This window comes from Poecilia mexicana, unplaced genomic scaffold, assembly GCF_051168715.1.
Source record: "Poecilia mexicana isolate PSO_F unplaced genomic scaffold, ASM5116871v1 scaffold_16, whole genome shotgun sequence".
NCBI classification, from domain to species: Eukaryota; Metazoa; Chordata; class Actinopteri; order Cyprinodontiformes; family Poeciliidae; genus Poecilia; species Poecilia mexicana.
This window is the reverse complement of record NW_028263385.1, coordinates 1,943,873-1,960,312: the sequence shown is the minus strand read 5'-3', so window position 1 is coordinate 1,960,312 and position 16,440 is coordinate 1,943,873. Positions and strand designations below refer to the sequence as shown.

Here is a 16,440-nt window from a genome sequence, read left to right as displayed (position 1 = left end):
TTAGTTGGTGGAATGTGATTGGCTGATGACTTGTTCAAATCCTGGAGACAGGAAGTCGGTCAGAACTTCAGTCTGGACCCGACCAACACCTTTCATCACGGTTCCACTTGAACAACCTGGTTTAGAAAAAAACATTTCACAAACTACAACAATATTAATGTTATTGTTATATTTGTTACCAAAGGAAACCCAAATGAGTTAAAGTTTATTCAATCATCTTCAATATATTGTTTCATTAAAATGCTTCATTTAATGTGAAATAAAAACAGGATAATTGTACATGCAGACCTCTGGTAGGTCAGCGGATGGAAACCTTTAAAAAGGTCAAATGTTTCAGTTTTTACTCATTAAAAAGTAACATCATGCCAGCAGGAACCAGAACCCGCAGCAGATCCGTCCCTGGTTCCTCCTCAGCATTTCCTCTGGAGGTCGGCGATCAGGTATGGCTCTTTTTCCTGAAGAATGGAGAGGAAGATGTCTTTGCAGTCATCAGCAGCTCTCAGGCAGGAGAAGATCTCCCTCAGCTGAGACTCGGAGGTCGGCAGGGATCGGATCCTGTCGTAGGTTTCCTCCAGCAGAACCTTCTTCTGTAAAAGTCCATCTAAGACGGGTCCGATGTTCCTCACTCTCTGGATCAGCGTCTCTCTGTGTTTGTCCACAAAATGTTCCTCTGATGACAAAGAGAAAAAGACTGAAAATAAACTGATTTCTTTACGTTACATGGCCTGAATGTAAATGCATGTTATTAATTTATTAATATAGAAAACTGTATTTGTCAGTTATGTCTAATATTCACATGCAGAACGATGGTTTCTGTGATTTCATACCTTCTTTCTTCACAGTGACAGTTTCTGTTGAACATCCTGTAGCTGACAGAGACAAAAACACAGAAATATTAAAGATAAATTCAGTTATGATGAAGATACAACCAGTAGTTTCCTTTCTGAACATCAACGTGACGCAGCTCTAACTCATCCCATCAAACTGAACTGTCTGTTTCCAACTAGTTCAGATGATCATATAAAAGTCGCTCATTGAATAGTTTCTTCATAAAATGTCATTTTAATCATAAAAATCCTTCAGTGCAGGTTTGTTGTAGTTAAATGAAGCATCTCACCTTCAGTGGAACCAGCTTTAGGATGATCATCTAGAAATAAACAGAAACAATCTCAATGTGAAACATGAATTATGAAGCCGAGTTAACCAGGGAAGTTCAGACTGAAAGTTTACAGAAGTGATAATTAGGACATAAACTGACCTTTCCTAATCTCACAGAACCAAACTTTCTCTGAATGAGTCTGCAGCAGCTCCAGGTTGAAGTTCTCTTCTGGATTCTTAATAAAAACCTCGTAGAAGTTCGGGTCCTGGCTGTCGTGCCTCAGAGTGATTTCCTGTGAAGCAACAAGTCAGTTTGACTCTGAGGTCAAAAAGGTTCAGGGAATAAAAACAGCCTGCAGCTTAATGATTATAACACCAGATTCACTCTGGGCGGTTCTGGTTTTAAATACCATCATCAGAACCAAAGTGGACTCAAATGAAAAGTGAGTTTCTCAAACTAAAGGTCCCCACATCCTAAGGTGTTCTGTGTTGTTCTGCGACCCAGTCTGGCTGTGAACGGCTCAGCTTTAGCTGATCGTACACATCGCCCACGTTTCTCATGAATTCCTTCATTTCCCACAATCTGAATGGATGCCAGTAAATTTGATGCTGGCTGGATGCTGAGCCATCAGTCAGAGTCACGCTAAGCGTCTCTCTGACCGTTTGTGCCGACCGGATCCACTCGGTGTCGGATCCAACCCAGTTGGATGTGAACACGGCTTCCTGCCGAGACGTTTACTGTGACACAGTAAGATCATAGAAACGGATCTTAGTGCGAACGTATCAGGTCAGTGTCTGCTTCGATCCATGTGAGTCTCTACAGAGTGATGAGCGCCTGAGTATGTGGGGCTTCAAGTCCAAATGGTACCGGTGGCTGGATCCTGGCGGTCTCTACGGTGGCCTGGAGGCTGAAACCACAGTCCGTCTTCAGAGGCTTGTCTGGTCGGGGCTTCATGATTTCTTCGTATCCCTTGGAGGATTCTCTGCTGTGGACCAACTGACAGGACAGAAACCAGAGGGTTGCACCAATTAGTCGACTAGTCGATTCTTTTCTCTGCACTGACTTTTTTCTGGGCCAGTCGACTAGTCGCAATTACATGACTAAACAGATTTTTCCCAGAAAATGAAAGAAGGTGGACTAGGTGAGTTCGTCAGAAAGCTCAAATTGTATAAAAATGTAAATAATTTAATAATTACAAACTGTAAATTACAGCATAGGCTACCGCAATAGGGGCGTTGCGCGGCGCAGTGGTTAGCGCGGCGTTCCGCATACAGAGACTTTAGCCCGCGGTAGTCAGGAGTCCGACTCCCGTCCTCCATTCGCTGGGCCCATGCCTCTCTCCGCTCTCTCTGCCCCTTTACAGTCAGGTTGTTGTCAAATAAACTAGTGCCGAAAAAAATCCTTAAAAAAATAAATAAATAAAAAAGACTACCGGAGTAATGTGTTACAACGCGTCATGATGTCAGGCTTTTTTATCCATCCAACTGATCAGCGTCACCCTGCGTATTGAAGCTTTTAACCTGGCAGCTTTACGCTCTTATAAAGATGGTTTGACTACATCTGGAAACTAAGTCCAAGCTCCCATAGAGGCGATCTCTGCCGCCGTCTGCATGTCGGTTCAGAGAGCCGCTGCTGAGTCAGCAGAGATCATGCTGCGCATCGGGAGGAGCAGCAGGAGGAGGAGCAGGAGGAGGAGCAGCAGGAGGAGCAGCAGGAGGAGCAGCAGGAGGTTTCGTTAAATTCAACTGTAACCAAACGGGATCCGTTCATAATAAGTTTGGTTTGTGATGTTCCAAAAGCACCATTGTGGTCAGTGTGATCATTTGACTCCTATACGAGTAACTATCCAGAGATCATCAGCATCAGCCGGAGTTTGGAAAAAAACAAAAAAAAAAAGTCAGACCCGACTTTGTACAACGAACTTTTCTCCCTGCTCACGAAGAATGATCTGTTTATTGCTCTTTTAATTCTGCATAATAGACTTAGTAAAAGCAGGAGAAGGGGAGTGTGTGTGTGTGTGTGTGTGTGTGTGTGTGGGGGGGGTCAATATTTGCCGTGAAAATAGCTGATAAAGCCTCCAAGTAGTTGTGAAGGGTTTTTGCGCTTACGTCACTATGACGTCACCGCGACTAGTCGACATCGACTCAACTATTATCATGATGTAGTCGACCTTAAAAAATATGTAGTCGTTCAACCCCTAGCATGTTTGTCCAAGAGTTTAACTGGAGACAGAAACACTGAGGCAATAAAATCCCAGATAGCACAGAATGATTGAAACAACATTGAATCAATGTCAGCCAGAAACATTGAATCAACGTTGAACGCTGACATTGAAACAACATTGAAAGTGGTCGGTGACTTGTATGTTGAATCAACGTTAGGGTTTCAACCATAACTGACATTATATCAATGTTGATTCAACCATCATCTGTATGTCAACTTGTATGCCTATTTGTGTTGATAGTACATTGAATCAGTTATGAATCAATGTTGATTCTACATTATATCAATGTTGAGTCAACCATCATCTGAACGTGGATCTGCATCCGGATTTCGGTTGATTCTACATTGAATCAATGTTGATTCAACACTCATTTGACTGTGGATCTGCATGCATATTTGTGTTGATTCTACATTGAATAAGTTAGGAATCAATGGTGATTCAACCATCATCTGAACGTGGATCTGCATGCAGATTTGTGTTGATTATACATTGAATCAATGTTGATTCAACACTCATTTGACTGTGGATCTGCATGCATATTTGTGTTGATTCTACATTGAATAAGTTAGGAATCAATGGTGATTCAACCATCATCTGAACGTGGATCTGCATGCAGATTTGTGTTGATTATACATTGAATCAATGTTGATTCAACACTCATTTGACTGTGGATCTGCATGCATATTTGTGTTGATTCTACATTGAATAAGTTAGGAATCAATGGTGATTCAACCATCATCTGAACGTGGATCTGCATGCAGATTTGTGTTGATTATACATTGAATCAATGTTGATTCAACACTCATTTGACTGTGGATCTGCATGCATATTTGTGTTGATTCTACATTGAATAAGTTAGGAATCAATGGTGATTCAACCATCATCTGAACGTGGATCTGCATGCATATTTGTGTTGATTATACATTGAATCAATGTTGATTCAACACTCATTTGACTGTGGATGTACATGCAGATTTGGGTTGTTTTTATATTGAATGAAAGCTAAGGATTTATGTACATTTTACGTCTGATAGGTCTACATCATAACATGCCACTAAAAGTTTCTTCAGTGGTGTTAAACACTGTATTATTGGCAGATGATGCGTAAACTGTGTACAAAAGTTTAAAAATGAAAACATGGGTTTGATTTAACATTTTATTTAAGAAAAGAGGGACAGATCTTTAAACATATTTGATTCCTTTTTGACTGTCAAAACAACAGTATGTTGTCCACAGAAGAACAGAGTCCATGAAGTTAAGCTTTGTACTGTATGAAGTAGGGAAACAGTACAAGTTGTGGTAACCCCAGTTTGACTCTGGTTGGCGTCACTTTGATTCCTTGTGATGTCTTCCTCTCATTCTGGTGCATAATGAAGCCACTTCTTGACAGTTTTGCTGCAGTCCTCAGGAGTCAGCTTTCGGTCAAACTGCAGAGCAACAGCTGAAAAAAATAAAAGTGAGGAAGGTGCCAGTTAGAAATATGATAAACATTTGAAAAGTTCTGAAACACAATGAAAGATTAAACACTGTACTGGTTACAGGTCTGAGAACAAATACAAACCATATAGTTCCCCATGTACACTCACTGTTACATTAATATCTTAATCTTTCATTAATATTTATCTTAATGTTTACATATACAACTGCATTTACCCATCAAGCTGCAGTATAGTGTAGGATTTATGATATTGATATGAAATCAATATTTAAAATAAAGGGCTGTTTATCAGAAAACCTAACAATAAAACTCAGGGAGGATCAGGTTTATTTAACACACCAGAGACAAATAAATCGAACAAAAGGTGATTTATAGTGTAGTTGGAAAAATTATAATTAATACACAATAAACTTCCATCAAATAGCTGGTTCAATCTTCCATCAACTACAAATATTTCCAAATAAGTTGATTAAATTCCTTAAAAAGTGTCTATATGCTAATAAAGATCCCACACAAGTAACAATAGTCCAGTTCAATTTAACCAGTTACCAATCCAAGGATCAACAGACTGAATCAGTCATTAGCAGGTTTAGTTCAGTGTTTCACCTGCCTTACATGTTAAGTGTTTCCCTTCTGCCTCACCTGGATTGAATCTGTGGATGATTAACAACCTTCTGCACTTCTTGATGAGTGCAGACGGTCATGTAATCATCCAACTCAGCTGTTCTGGTACAGAGGCTCATTTAAGCACGACCCTAAGCATATCATAATAAAAAGTTAAAAACAAGTGATTACTATCACAACAATTTAAAGCCCACCTGGACCAGCCAGCCTTACACTTCCTTCTCCACCACATGCTCTCCCAGACCAAACAATAGGCCCCGCCCTATTTTAAAAACTCAAATCCCACAAAATCTCGCAGGATTTCATACTTAGGCCTGGAGTGGTGGGTAGGATGAAAATAATACAAAAGGAGACATGACCTCAATTATTAAAAATATCCGTTTTGCCCCAAAATAACCAGGATTACTATGGGCACAAAACAATGCCCTTCTTTTTCAATAAACACATTTAAGATCAAAGTAATATTGAAAAACTTACCATAAAAGTGCTCAGCGGAGAATTCAATTCAGAAGCCGGTAGCAAACAAGCCAGCAGCAAAGTGGCTTTTTGGTTGGGACAAACCACAAGTGTAAAATTGGGGAGGTGGACTGTACAACTCCTAGTACAGACTTGTAGATGTTTTTGTGTCAACACATTATGCACAGTCAGTAATAATATTTACAGACAAGTAAGAAAATGTACAGAAAGGAATCACAACCCACTGTTCTCAACATGTAGTGCTTAATTTGAAACATGATTAACCCCCACCTAGTAATAAAATGTTCTGACCCAGAGCTCAAGGAGGGGGAGGGAAGAAGGGATGAGAGGGGGTAAAGAGGAGAAGGTTGGGAGGAGCAGCTGGGTGGGGGAGGTTTGGGAGGGAGTAGGGGGAGATGAGGAGGTGATGAGGGCTGCAACAAACTGCCCAGATTGCACACAATGGTAAATCAACATTGAATTATAATCAGAATGGTTGATTTTTGGTTGAGGTCAACAACTGACGGTTGATCAACCATCAAACAACCATCCACCTCCAGCCAAGTAACCAATGTTGAAACTGTGTCATTGAGTCAATGTTGTTTTGTGGTTGAAATCTAATGAATGAAATGCTAATGTCTGATCAACGACTGATCAATGTTGAATCAATGTCAGCTCTTTTGCCACACCCCTTCCCCTCCTCTCCTCCTCATCAGAGCTCTGGGTCAGAGCATTTTATTAGTGAGTGGGGGGTATTACATTCTAAATTAACCTCTGTAAAGGATAGTGGGTGAAGATTCATTTCTGTACATTTTCTTTCTTTTTCATAACAAAGTCCTACTGACCATTTGTGTGTGATATATTGACACAAAAGCATCTACAACTTACTACAAGGAGTAAGGAGTGGAGCGGTCCACCCCCACCATTTACATGAGTGGGATGTCCCAAACACACAGCCACTTCGCTGTTGGCTTGTTGGCAAAAGATGTTAATTCAATGTTGAATTGCCATCATGTGCAATCTGGGCAGGCGCAGAGCTATGGGGGGGGGCTTAAATATCTGATTATAGACTGAGAAAGTCTACCGCCTGTTGAGAAAGGTCTATTTAATGTTAAAGTTACTTTCCCTCAATGGAATATATACTAGTCAGTCCCAGTGACCGTTTCACTCACGGTTTAGCCGATGTGTTTCCTGGGTAAAGATCAACCAAAAAACGCAGACCAACCTCCCCGCCCCTCGCTCAAAAGTTTCTGGTAGCGCAGGCGATAAACGTCAGGGGCCTGGTGATTCGTTAGGGGTCCGGTAATTAGCCCCGCCCCCCGGCCCAACGCTGACTTGTTCCGCTAGTGAATCTGGGTACAGAACGGAATCACAACTCAGTTGTCAACACATAGTGCTTAAGTTAAAACGTGATTAACCCTCACCTAAAAGGGGTTGTGCTGTGGTGGCGCAGGGGTTAAGCACAAACCACAATCAAGGACTCAGTCCTCAACACAGCTGTCACAGGTTCAATTCCTGACCTTGGCAACCTTTGCTGCATTACCCCCCCCTCTCTCATTACCCACTTTCCTGTCAATTAACTATCAAATAAAGGCCACTAGCCAAAACAATCTTTTAAAAAATAAAATGTGAAAAATGAAAAACCCTCACTTAAAATTAAAGTTGTTTCACCCGATTGAGGGGTAGATGGGCCCAGGTGGGGGGAAAGAGATGTGTGTGTGTTTTTGGCGGGTGGAGGGAAGGGGGTTGGGCGTTTGAATGGCAGGCGGTGGTGAGGGGTGCAAAAAACACCTGAACACTTTGATTACTAGTTTTTCCCCAAACCTTATCCTCAAGGCAAACTGACCTGCATGCTTTCAGTTCAGCAAAACCTTGTTAATCAAATGTTAATTAAAATCATGTGTGCTGAATTAGGGAAATGGCTAAAACTTGCAGGGCAGTGTGCCTGGTGCCGGTGCTGAAAAACACTGGATTCGATGTGGCATTTCAATCAATGAATGTTAATTGGCTAGAATTGAATGGTTGTTTGATGGTTGATCCAGCTTCTGTCGTTGACCTGAACCATACATGCAGCCTTTGTGATCATAATTCAACATTGAATTAACATCGTGTGCTATCTGGGTAGTTCTTCCCCAAACCTTGACATCAATCAAACTGACCTGCGTTTTTTCAGTTCAGCAAAACCCCGTTAATCAGACGTCAATTAATATCATGTGTGTTGAATTAGGGAAATGCCTAAAACTTGTAGGGCCTGGAGGACCAGTGCTGAAACACACTGGATTCGACGTTGGCATTTCATTTATTTGATGTCAACCACAAAACAACATTGATTCAATGACACAGTTTCAACATTAGTTAATTGGCTAGAATTGAATGGTTGTTTTATAGTTGATCCACCATCAGTTGTCGACCTCAACCAAACATGCAACCTTTGTGATGATAATTCAACATTGAATTAACATATTTTCCAACAAGCCAACAGCGAAGCAGCTGTGTGTTTGGGACATCCCACTCATGTAAACGGTGGGGGTGGACCCCTCCACTCCTTGTAGTAAGTTGTAGATGTTTTTGTGTCAATATATCACACACACACAGTCAGTGAGAATTGTTATGAACAAGTAAGAAAATGTACAGAAAGGAATCACCACCGACTATCCTCTGCAGTGGTTAATTTAAATGTGATAACCCCCGCTCAGTAATAAAATGCTCTGACCCAGAGCGCTGATGAGGAGGAGAGGAGGGGAAGGGGTGCGGCAATACAGCTGACATTGATTCAATATTGATCAGATGTTGATCAGACATCAGCATTTCAGTCATTAGATTTCAACCACAAAACAACATTGATTCAATGACACAGTTTCAACATTGGTTACTTGGCTAGAGGTGGATGGTTGTTTGATGGTTGATCCACCGTCATTTGTCGTCTTCAACCAAAAATCAACCATTAATCAGACTTCGGCATTTCAGTGATCAGATTTCAACCACAAAACAACGTTGATTCAATGTCACAGTTTCAACGGTTTGATTGGATGGTTGTTTGATGGTTGATCCACCGTCCTTTGTCGACTTCAACCAAAAATCAACGATTCTAACTATTTTTCAACGTTGATTTAACATCATGTGCTATCTGGGATGTTTGTAAAACTCTTGATCTGATCCAGAGGAACCCAAAGAGCTTTAAACTACAGCCAGTGATTCACACTGACGACCAATCAGAAGAGAGTCCTCTCTCCTAGGAAGTGAAACCATCAACCTGCTGCCATGTTGCATCTGAAGTAAATAAAATATATTTATATACAGTAGATTGGTTCCATAATGAGGAAGGTAATTAAAGTAAAAAAGATCATTAATAATCTAAACTGAGCGTTCAGCTGATGTTGGTGCTGCTAAACGTTAAATCAGTTCATCTTTAAGAACAGAGGAGTTAAAACTCTAAAGCATCTCTGATCACAGGGACAAAAACTACAGACTGGAAAGTTTTCATAATCCTTCCTGCTTATAAAATGTTTTTATTTTAAACTTCAAGTTTAAAGTCGATGCTGCAGAAACAGAAAAATCATTTGGAAAACAGGATTTAACAGGAAGACGTGTAACTGGATTAATCTGTGATTGTTTTCATTTATTGTATTAAAACATGTTTAAACATCTCTAATGATATGACATTTAATTATAAGATGACGTTAAATTATTATGCTCCATATCAGCAGGTTCTGTCCCTTCCAGGTCAAGCTGTTTGTCTAAAACAGAGACTTTAATCTAAAAATGACATAATGTGGATAAATAAAGAATATTATAAAATAAATCAGTGAGTAAATGATCACCTGTTTCAGAGCAGGATCCGATGGAATCAGGTAGACGCGCATCTTCAGGTAGGACGTTTTGGGCTGATAGTACATTAACGTGTTGCAGGAGATTCTTGGATGACAAATGAGATCTATCAGAGCTCCCAGCAAAGAGAAAACTGGTTCTGCCAACCCGACATGGGTCTTTGTGACCCGGGTCGCTTTCTCCAGAACATCTCCACAGTCGTTAACATGGAGGACAGCAAAGTTCTTCAGCGACTCAGGAACATCGTCTGAAACGCAGCAGGGAGAGAAACTCGGTGAGAAACTTCTGGATCGGTTCTGGAAACATAAATAATGTTTTCCATGAGGTTCTCCTACCGGTGCAGACCCAGTGTGGCAGCTGCACCTCCATCACCTTCCCAGTAAGGACAGAGATGTCCAGTAAAGGACCAGCAGGCCGGAATCCTCTGCTCTCCATCCTCTCCATGTGTCCGTCCCAGGAGCAGAACCGGTACCGAAAGCCCACCTTCTCCCTGCAGACCCAACGCAGACCAGAGACGCTGCACTCAAAGTGGCCCGCTGCAGACTGGAGGCTGGAACCAGACAGGAAGAGGAAGTTTGAGGTGCTGATGTCACAGTCTGACCTGCTGACCTCCAGGCTCTGAGCTTTTACCTGTAAGTTGGATCTTGGTCTGGAGACGCCCCGTCCAGCTCAGGGTCCACTTTGGTCCAGCTGCTGGAGTCCTGCTGCACCACATCATCCCACATGTTGATGTTTCACATGTTACGTAGATTAAACACAGGGTCAAAGGTCAAGACTATAAAATACATGGGTTACCTCCACACTTCCACAATCCACAGAATCCAAACTTCTTGAAGTTTCTTCTGGAAACACATTGAAGCAGCAGAGTTAAAATCCTGAACCGGACCAGAACCTTCACAGTTCTCATTTTATAAAGTTATGAAATGTTGGATATCATCTTTTCCCATCAAAACAGAACCTCCATCGTGAGTTTCGATCCTTTATTGGCTCTGCTTGTTGTGGTGTACCACATGGCTCAATGCCCGGCTGCGTATCAAAGTTCAGACAAGTTCAGACATCCTGAACCAGAACCATCCCCGGCAGAAACAGCAGAACCCAGCAGAACCCAGGAGAACCCAGCAGAACCCAGGAGAACCCAGCAGACCCCAGCAGAACCCAACAGAACCCAGCAGAGCCCAACAGAGCCCAGCAGAACCCAACAGAACCCAGCAGAACCCAACAGAGCCCAGCAGAACCCAACAGAACCCAGCAGAACCCAACAGAGCCCAGCAGAACCCAACAGACCCCAGCAGAACCCAACAGAACCCAGCAGAACCCAACAGAACCCAACAGAACCCAGCAGAACCCAACAGAACCCAGCAGAACCCAACAGAACCCAGCAGAACCCAGCAGCGGTCACCTTTCCTCCCGGCGCTGCTCCCTGGCAGCATCTGCAGCAGATCTGCTCTGTTCATGACCCTGAAGATGCTCCTGGTTCTCTCCACCGACCCGACTCCCTCCTCCTCCACCATGACCGTCACCAGGTCGGTTCTGTTCTGGATCTCTGCCGGACTCCAGGTTCTGGTGTGAGGGAACTCCTCCAGGCTGACCGTCAGCTGCAGGAACCATCTGAACTGCTGGAACTCGTTCAGGTTCAGCCGGTTGAAGGTTTCCAGGAGAAGAGCCTTAACAGCAGCCATTGTAGCCACCTGGAACATTCAGGATGATTATGAGCAGCAGCTGAATCCACCTTTGGAACAACCAAGAGGTTATTCTTCACAGAAAATTACCGTTATTTCGCTTCAAACTGAATGATTGAAAATGAACTTTTCTCGTGTGAATTAAATGATAAATGTGGATCTCTGACCTCTGATCCGGATTCTTTCTCACCTTCTGCACCAGAGCAGATTTCCGTTTTCCCACAACATGTTTCTCTAATGGATGAAGCAGAAAAACACTAAAGTCATGAAATATTGACTGTAACATGATCAAATATTATTATTGTACTTTATTGTCTCACTTCCTGTGGAGCTGATCAGAGCGAACTCCAGATCGGGCCTCTGCATTCTGGACAGCAGCTCCTCCATCTTGTCCACAGGACGCTGGCTGAACGTCTGCACCAGCAGCAACACGGTTTCCTGCAGGTCTGCATTCACGCCCTGCAGCCTCCAATAGAGGCTTAAATAAGGACGGACAGACGAATCCCAGCTGAGGGCGTTCCTGATATCTGTCACATCCTGGATGGTCAGATCCTCCAACACCTCCAGCAGCTTCTTTATGACAGACTCCATGTCTTTAACCTGATTAAACAATTCAAGCAGCAGACAGAATAATGGAAACCACAACAGGCTGACAGGCTTCAGTCAGCTGGAGTCGGACCAGTTACTCACTTTCTGCTTCAGTTCAGGCCAGAAATCCATCAGAGAAAGTTTCCCTGTAAGTCAGATTCAGTCATTTAGGCCTCAAATTTAAACATTTTAGATTGTAAAGGAAATAAACATACAACATCTGCCTTTTAAATTCAATATGCTGAAGTGAAAGTTCAGCTTTTGAAACTAAAAACATTGCAAAAATAAAGACTTCTGTAGAAAGTTCTGATTTAGTATTATTAAACTAACATTTATTTACTTTACTAAATACATAGTTTGCTCCAAAATAAATTATTTAGGCAACTAAATATTTAGCTGACTTGCTAAATATGTTATTAGTTAGCTACCTATTTAAGCATGAACTAAATATTTAGTTTATAAAATAAACATGTGAAAATTAAATGCTTAGTTCTGAATATAAATATTTATTTAACTTATTTAGCAAAATAAATATTTAATTTGGAGGTAAATATTTAGCAAAGAAGCTAAATATTTATTTGGCTAATAATTAGTTAAAAAATAAAAACGTCCAACTGTACATTTGAATATTGGAGCAAAATTACTGAAAATATTTAAATATAACATCCGAGCAGATCTGGAGTCCAGAATCAAGAGTTAAAATAAAACTGCTCAATTTCTCTTATTTTGTTTTATTTGGTTAAAAAAATTAAATAAACAAAACAAAACAAAACAAAACAAATAGTCCATTTTCAAAACATATTGTTATAAAAAGCAGTGCTGTTCTGTAAATGACTTATAAATATTTTTGGTTACCTTTAGCGCTGGAAGTGACCAGAGGAAGCTTCTCTACCAGGTCCGACCTGTCCAGGTCCATCAGAACCTCCTGAGCCAGCGCCAGGCACCGATCACCGCAGGTGGTCCACATCATGCTGACCAACTGTGTGCGGTTTGAAAACTGCAGGGCGCTCCATGGGACCTGAGGCAGAGCCTGCTGGAGCTGCGTCAGCTGCAGGAACCATTTGAACTTCCAGAACTCGGCTTCTTTCAGGTCCGTCAGGATTTCCAACAGCAGGTCCACAGCTGACACCTGAAATGTCACATCAGCTCCAACTAGTCAAGGTCGTGACCTCTGGGTCTTTGTTTATTGGTCAGTTCTTTTGGACTTAGAAGGAAGATACTCTTATGTAATTTATAAAACTGACTCTTTGTCCTGAGCAATTTTGTGTGTGAACATCGACTGGAACCAAACTGTGATGAAAACATATAACTAATATTTAAGTTTACAAACAAATCACACCATTTCTAACATTTATCCTCAAATTTAATCAAAGCTTCAAACCTCAAAACACGAATGATTAAAAACAAAAATCATTCCCCTTTTAGTTATAAATTTGACGTATCAAAAACATATTTATATATTTTAAAATGATAAAATAGAATATCATATATATAGATACATATCTCCAAAGCAGTCAGCCTGGATGGAGTAAAGCAGCTTTTAGCCTCTTTGATCACATGACTCCAGAGGGTCAACACGTTTGCAGGTGAAATTTAGCAGTTAATACAAAATGTATGTAAATATTTTCACAGGATAAACATTCAGTTTTAAATTCAATGTATATGAAAAAGTCATATTCTAAGGAGACAGTATATCTTTAATATTCAGTCACTTTGTAAATCCCCTGAGGTGAAGACCCTCTGCACTCGGTTTGGTTTGTTCCTCTCATGTCACTGATCGCCTCCCAGCAGTTATAAGCCTGTCAGTTTATTTACCGACTTGTCGGTTCACAGCCACAGATGTTCCAGTGTCGTCCTGTTTGCTGCTGGTTTCCAGTTTTAGCAAATCGCCAGCATGTGACCCAAACTAACAACTAAACCTTTAATGGCCAATCATCAAACCAAAGTAGTAATATTAATAAGTCCCACATGTGATTTTTAAAACAGCAAACTACAAGTTAGTTGGAAAAGCATTTCTCTAGATTATTATGTAAGATCCAGTAAACGCTGCATGAAACGTCCCAAAGCAACAAAACTAAAAAACTGGTTATAAAACGGTCAATGCATCAAAAAACAAACAATTAATTCACAGAGTAAATTTTCTGAGAATAAAATCTGTTAAAGATCAAAAACTACAGATAAGATTGAACTAACTTTATACGTCCAGTTTTCTGGAAAAATGTCAAACAAACCTTCAGATCAGATAAATGATCATTTTATCAGTTTCTGATCAGATAAATGATCATTTTATTAGTTTCTGATCAGATAAATGATCATTTTATTAGTTTCTGATCAGATAAATGATCATTTTATCAGTTTCTGATCAGATAAATGATCATTTTATCAGTTTCTGATCAGATAAATGATCATTTTATTAGTTTCTGATCAGATAAATGATAATTTTATCAGTTTCTGATCAGATAAATGATAATTTTATCAGTTTCTGATCAGATAAATGATCATTTTATCAGTTTCTGATCAGATAAATGATCATTTTATCAGTTTCTGATCAGATAAATGATCATTTTATCAGTTTCTGATCAGATAAATGATCATTTTATCAGTTTCTGATCAACCTGACTTCCTGTGGACTTCCAATCTAAAAAAGCATTGTGATGTAGGGAAGAGCATTTATTTACATTTGTCAATGTAAAAAAATGACTGAAATGTGATTTTTACTATTTTACCAGCTCTTTTCCATGAGAGGATCAATAAATCTCAATACATGTGAAAAATAATTAAATGAATTGTCTTCGTGCAGTTAGTGATATAAATCATTTTCTTTCAGTGAGAGGCGTTCTGAAAAAGCTAACAGGAAGGTTTTTCCATTTATGTGTGAGGCGCTTTACAGTTATCTAATAACTAAGAAAGAGTTTATCATTTCTATTGTTATAACAACAGTGACGCAATATATCATGATAAAATTATTATATGGCCACCTGATGATTATGAGGGTTTTATCTGCAGCATCACAAAGATGCGACGTCACTCACCCTGTGGAACAGAAGATCATCAAACCGCTTTTCTGGAGAGAAAAGAAAAGATCTGATGAAAAACAAAATATCTATGACATGTTTAAAGTTGACATCTCTTGTTGTTTTGTCCTGAAAATGTTGAGTCGTCTTACTTTTGGCCGTGGAGCTGCCGTCCTGCATGGCGTCGACCAGATCCGTCATGTTCATGAACCTGCTGGGTCAGTTCCAGCCTGCCGCCGATCAGAACCACCGAACACACAACCGCCTGCTGCCCCTCACCAACCCTCAGACAGCGCCGTCTCCGCAGGAGGTCACTGAAGGTCACTGGGACTCAGCTCACCCAGCAGCAGCTCCACCAGGGACTCCATCAACTCCACCTGCTCAGGTGAGAAAACCACCAAAAACCAGGAGAAAATTTAAAACTGAGGGACGAAAACGTTCAAATATCAGTAAAGAGAGAATGTAAGGTTCTTTTAGCAAAGGATGGATGGATGGATGGATGGATGGATTTGAGTTTTAAGCCTCCATCTCTCTCCTTCCTGGCGTTGCATCATGGGAAATAAACAGAAATAAAACTAATAAAAAGTAAAACAATAAAATAAAGCAAAACTTTATCAATAAATCCCAACATTAAGCTCAAATGTTGATTTCTTTTCTCTTTCTGCTGTTCAGAGTTAAAATAAAAGCTAGAAAATGATGAACCCGGAAGAAATCAGAAAATGAAACTGAATAAATCATCGGCTCTGCAGGTCATCCTCCTCGTTTCATTCTAACGTCAATATGCAAATGAAGCTGAAGATGAAGTGTTGTGAAAAACACGAGAACAAAATGTTTCCTCCAGGTGAAAAAGACGCAGGTGAAGCGGAAGTGAATGTCTGGAGGTGTGAACGCGTCAGGACGCGGTTATTAGACATGAAAGCATCCAGAAAGGAAACTTCTCCTACCTGCTGCTGGTGTTTCCCCTCTGAAATCCTGCAGCGGTCCCTCATTTTACTGCAGAATCATGTTTCAGAGGAGCTGCAGACTGCCGCCGTTCAGGCCTGGTGTTTAACACAAACTGGTGTTCAGATCAACTGCTGCCCTGAGCCTGAGGAGAGGAGGAGCTTCTGATCATCTGCAGCTTAACATCCGGTCCAACAGCAAGCCTGTTCATCCGCAGTTCCTCCAGTTTTAACCAGTAAAGGAGGGGAAATATTTCATTTATTTTTACTTTATTCAACCAGGAAAGACCCGATGACATGTAAAATCTAGTTTCCATGGTGACCTGGATGAAAACAGAACTGAAAAACATGAAACAACATTTTACAAAAAGGATAACATCAATAATCACCAAAATGTAAATAAAGAGAAATAAGACACATAAAACAGTCAAAAAATTAATCAGTCAAAACATTTGCATTGATGTGGAGCAAAACAACCTTTAACAGGTCAAACTGGGTCATTACAAACATTCAGTTCATTAAATATCACCAAACAAGATGAGTCAGCAG

At 40.6% G+C, this 16,440-nt stretch overlaps 1 protein-coding gene and 1 long non-coding RNA gene across 6 annotated transcripts; both read right to left on the bottom strand.

Annotated features, from left to right (window-relative positions):
- Positions 1–154: 154 nt before the first annotated feature.
- Positions 155–16,053, bottom strand: LOC106910859 (caspase recruitment domain-containing protein 8-like). 5 transcript variants are annotated; one of them, XM_014977556.2, is made up of 17 exons: positions 15,895–16,053; positions 15,103–15,327; positions 14,969–15,000; positions 12,792–13,065; positions 12,039–12,082; positions 11,669–11,948; positions 11,539–11,582; positions 11,069–11,357; positions 10,465–10,511; positions 10,300–10,373; positions 10,005–10,219; positions 9,663–9,916; positions 1,967–2,095; positions 1,259–1,391; positions 1,118–1,147; positions 828–869; positions 155–670 (listed from the first exon to the last, which is right to left on the bottom strand). In XM_014977556.2, exons 2-17 carry the CDS (start codon positions 15,155–15,157, stop codon positions 411–413), a joined length of 2,202 nt encoding a protein of 733 aa, XP_014833042.2. In that variant the 5' UTR covers positions 15,158–15,327; positions 15,895–16,053; the 3' UTR covers positions 155–410. The 5 variants fall into 5 exon arrangements, with proteins under 5 accessions (XP_014833042.2, XP_014833044.2, XP_014833043.2 ...); XM_014977558.2 differs by having other exon boundaries at positions 10,300–10,370; XM_014977557.2 differs by having other exon boundaries at positions 10,465–10,508.
- Positions 4,466–5,852, bottom strand: LOC148154911 (uncharacterized). Its single transcript, XR_015765628.1, has 2 exons — positions 5,404–5,852; positions 4,466–4,764 (listed from the first exon to the last, which is right to left on the bottom strand). It is a non-coding gene; the product is annotated as an uncharacterized LOC148154911 (long non-coding RNA).
- Positions 16,054–16,440: the final 387 nt, after the last annotated feature.